Source organism: Galendromus occidentalis, unplaced genomic scaffold (assembly GCF_000255335.2).
Source record: "Galendromus occidentalis unplaced genomic scaffold, Mocc_1.1 scf7180000077374, whole genome shotgun sequence".
NCBI lineage: Eukaryota > Metazoa > Arthropoda > Arachnida > Mesostigmata > Phytoseiidae > Galendromus > Galendromus occidentalis.
The window spans coordinates 1-4346 of NW_003805362.1; the positions used below are offsets into that span (position 1 = coordinate 1).

The 4346-nt window shown below is 51.9% G+C and overlaps 2 protein-coding genes across 2 annotated transcripts; one reads left to right on the forward strand and one right to left on the reverse strand.

Moving 5' to 3' along the window:
- Positions 1 to 122: 122 nt before the first annotated feature.
- On the forward strand, positions 123 to 2046 carry LOC100901023 (uncharacterized; the record flags this gene model as incomplete). Its single annotated transcript, XM_029111171.1, has 1 exon — positions 123 to 2046. A coding segment is annotated over one exon (1924 nt), but the record flags the coding sequence as incomplete, so codon positions are not given.
- A 703-nt stretch (positions 2047 to 2749) lies between these two features.
- Positions 2750 to 3908, reverse strand: LOC108864132 (uncharacterized). The gene is made up of 2 exons (XM_018639135.1): positions 2921 to 3908; positions 2750 to 2763 (listed from the first exon to the last, which is right to left on the reverse strand). The coding sequence occupies exons 1-2, from the start codon at positions 3906 to 3908 to the stop codon at positions 2750 to 2752; spliced, it is 1002 nt and encodes a 333-aa protein (XP_018494651.1).
- Between the last annotated feature and the right edge of the window lie 438 nt (positions 3909 to 4346).

A 4346-nucleotide genomic window follows, 5' to 3' on the forward strand; every position in this document is an offset into this window, starting at 1 on the left:
ATGTCCGCGTACGGCGCAGTAATCTACTCAAAGGAGATCCGCGAGGATTCCTCAGTCAGGGTTTCCTTCCTCATCGCTAAATCGAGGGTCGCGCCCCTGAAGGGTAATCTAAACATCCACAGGCTAGAGCTATTAGCAGCATTGATCGGTGTTCGACTACACGAGAAAATCATCCATTCGTCCACGCTCGATTTCGACGGATCGACCTTCCACTGCGACAACGCCGCCGTTCTAGGTTGGTGCCGCAGCGAGGCAGACCGATGGAAGCCCTTCGTGGCAAACAGAGTTTCGGAAATTCGATCGAGGACCAGTCCGAGGGACTGGAAGTACATCCCGTCAGAGCTCAATCCTGCGGACATACTAAGCAGAGGCACACCCTTATCCGACCCGGACACGCTTTCGATCTGGCTTTCGGGACCTCCTTTCCTGACAAACCCGTTCCCTACGGATTTCGAACATATCCTCAGCAATCCGAGCCATCCGGAAAACCTTTCGGAAGAAAAGAAAATTGTTGCTCTTGCGAGCACGCAGATTCCACCGCAAATGATCATCGACGCGGTACGATTTTCGTCATGGTCGAAGCTAGTGAGGTCACTGGCTTCTGTAATCCGTTTCGTTAACCGGACCCGGAAACGGGCCATTGAAACGGCACCTCACGTGTCCTCAGAAGAGTTCGCGGAGACACAGTTACGGCTTTTCCGTAATATTCAAGAAGTCCACTTCGAAAGCGAGCTTCAGAATGGTCTCTCGAACGTTTCGAAGACGAGCAGGCTGTTCCAACTAAGACCGTTCATAGACGATAGCGGACTCATCCGGTGTCGGTCCCGTCTCGAGCGCTCCAGCGAGCTTTCATTCGATCAAAAGTGCCCGATTATATTGCCCGGTTCAGATCCAGCGGTGTCCCTCTACATCTTGTGGGTTCACTGTGCTCTCTGTTGTCATTCAGGAGGGGTCAACCTAATCCTGCATCATCTCCGCACGAGGGTGCTAATATTGGGAGCTCGCAGACTAGCCAGGAGTACAATCAAAGGCTGTAAGGTTTGTCTCAAGTTCAACGCCAAACGCGCCGAGGAGGTCACACCTCCGCTGCCAGAATTCCGCATCGGGTCCGACGCAGCTTTCAGGATAGTTGGCGCCGACTTTGCAGGCCCCATTTCCGTTAAGACAGAGGGAAATTCGAAATCGAAAAGCTACATTTGCCTCTTTGTCTGTTCATCGACGAGAGCAATCCACCTGGAACTGGTGCCCGATCTCTCGTGCTACCAGTTTTTGTTGGCGCTGAGGAGGTTCTTCAATCGGTTCCCATTCATCGTGAAAATCATATCAGACAACGCTCTCACGTTCAAACGTGCCGAGAAAGAGATTGCTCTGATCAGGTCTCACATCAAGTCCAAGTGCGTGCAGGAAGCTCTGGCAAAATTCGACATCCGTTGGGAGTTCATCACGGAACGTAGTCCATGGCATGGCGGCTGGTATGAACGCCTGGTTCAGACTGTTAAACGACCTTTACGCAAAGTTCTGGGTACGAACGTTCCGAGGTTTGGCGAGCTGGCAACCATCCTTTCCGACATCGAAAACATGGTGAACCAAAGACCATTGACGGTGGTTTCCCTCGATCCAGACGAACCGGAAGCTCTCACGCCTATGGATCTCATTTTCGGGAAACCAGCGAGAGTGATACTTCCAGACACGCGAAACAATCCAATCTCGCCAACAGCCACGGGTGCGGCAGTCCTTTCAGCTCGCTGGAGGCACCAGCAGTCAATTTTGAATTCGTTTTGGCGACGATTTCTCAGGGAATACCTCCCTTACCTAAGGTCGGCCCACTGGCGGAAGCCAGTTGACCCGAGACCTCTAAGGGTGGGAGATCTTTGTCTTTTGGAGGACCCTAACCCCTCCCGCGCACGTTGGCTTCTAGTCAGAATAACAGCTCTCTTCGGAGGCAGACGAACGGACTCCCGTCCGAGATCCTGCTTCGTTAAATTCCCTGACGGCCGCATCTTTAAGCGCCCGATACAACTTCTTTACCCATTGGAAATACAATAATAACAGTACGGAGCGACGACCCTTCGGAAGTCGCTCACGGTAAGAATGCATACACTCGTGACTCGCTCGCGGCGGTCGGCGCGGTTGGGACGCTTCGGATCTTCGTATACCTGCTCACTTTTCTCCGCTCGTCCAGAGAGTCGTTTCAATTAGCGATAGGTCTGGGCATAATCAGGTTCTAGGTAGTAGTCGCCTTGTGCCGACTACGGGGGGAGAGTGTCGCGGATCAGCGACCCGGCGACCAGCCGATAGTGGATAGAAATGAATGTATTAGAATAAAATTAACTCGACCGCTCGGAGGGAGAGCCGCCTGGCGGAGAGGAGAGGTTGACGCGCTCGTGTGATATCGAACGAGCACAGAGACAACGTTTTGAGATAACACGGTGCAGCCGCGATCAAACCTCAACCCTTTTTCTCCCCGGGTTTCATCCCTAATCCCTAACCGACCGGAAGATTATCGGTACATCCGAATACCAGTGTTTTCATTCTTCCGCGCTCGGGAAGCGACAAGGTGATTTTTTGGTGAAATCACGAGGCATGTGCTCTACGCGAGACCGCGCTGTACGAACTTGTTTTATTCTTAGTTTTGTCTGCTATCCATGGGATCGGAACGCGCGCGAGGTTTGAATTATGAACATTCTTGACAACACCCATCTTTTCCGAGAAAACCGTTGGAAATTCTCCTCTGATGGTGCTCTCATTCTCAATCTTCTCGACCTGGATAGTATAAATTCGTTAATTAATTCGACGTTCCCGCGATTGTAACGCAATTCCAACGATAATCCCGCCTGCGCGTCCCTTCCAAGAATCGACCTCCCATAAGGTACCACCACGACCTCGCACTCGCATTGCCTTCCCTCGAACTCGAGCTCACACTTCAATACTCCTAAGATTTCGATCGGTTCCCCCGAATATGTTCTCAGACTTCTTTCACACTTTCGGAGATCACCCAATCGATTCCGAACTAAATCCCGCTGAACGATACTGACTCCTGCTCCTGTGTCGACAAGGAATTTCACTTTTCGATCGTTCAGTTTGATCTCAATGCTCAATTCGCCAGAATCACGAGACAAAGCATACACGAAGGACGATTTATTCCTGACCTTGCTCGTATTCGCTTTCTTCAGCGCCGGACAGCATCCCGCATAGTGTCCTTTGAGTTGACACGCTCGGCACGACGCTTCTCTCGCCGGGCACGCTGCTGATGACGAATCATGGTCCAATCTCCTACAGTTCGAACATCGATCCACTGGCCGTGAATTCGTCTTTTCAATCGCGAGGACTGCCTCTGAGGGGACCTCCGCTAACATCCCAGCCTCTTTCGCCGATTTCTCCATTCTCAGCGCCGAGTTTATCACCTGTTCAACCTCGTAATTATCTCCATCCATGAGTAAGCGCTCCCTCATCTTCGCATCCGCCAAGCCGATGACTATCTGTTCCTTCAGAGCTTGATCTGGTCCATAATTCACAAACGCACATTTCGTGATTAGCCGACGCAATGCAGCCACAAACTCCATCACCGGCTCGCCTGGTAGTTGACGACGATTACGGAATTCGAACCGAATGGCCGTCAATCCCTTCGTGTCACTGAATCGAATCGCCAGCCGAGCCTTCATTCTGTCGTACTCTGTTGGTAACGGCTGGCCGTCGGATGTCGCCACCGGTCGATCCCTGATGGCTCTGTACTGCGCTTGGCCCTCGATACCGAGACAGCACATGAGCAGCGCTTGTTTCCTATCGTCTTGCACCACGTCACCTCGTGCCACCAGGTAACTCGAGAAGACTTCGAACCAGTCTTCCCATGGTATGGTTGGTTCCCCGGGCGACGCCAAGAACGGTGGCGGTGCTGGAATGTTCGACATGGTTTCCACGCTTCCTCGAGTGAACACAGGTCTCCGTTTTTTTTTCCACCGAGAATGAGTCGACTGCGCCAATACTGTTGGGTCAAGACGCGCACGCCACGCTGTGGTTTATTCCGGATTCTCCAGGTACAGTGTTGCACTGCACATTGCACGTCTCCGGCCTCACGCGGCACTATCTACGTGTCGTCGATACGCGACACTACATTCCCGTTTTTCATCTACTTCCATCCTTTGACAAGTTCTCAATACCTCGTCATTGCATATGAAATAATCTAATCCATCCGGAAGCTGACCGCCCCGATGGTCCATTCTTATTTTTCCCCAGCCACTTGAATCCTCGGATTCTCGGAGGTTTCTCTCTGTCCATAAGTCTAGATTCACTTACCAACAGTATTTCCGTTCCGTGGTCGCGTAGTAGTTCTTGTTCAGCCATCGCCC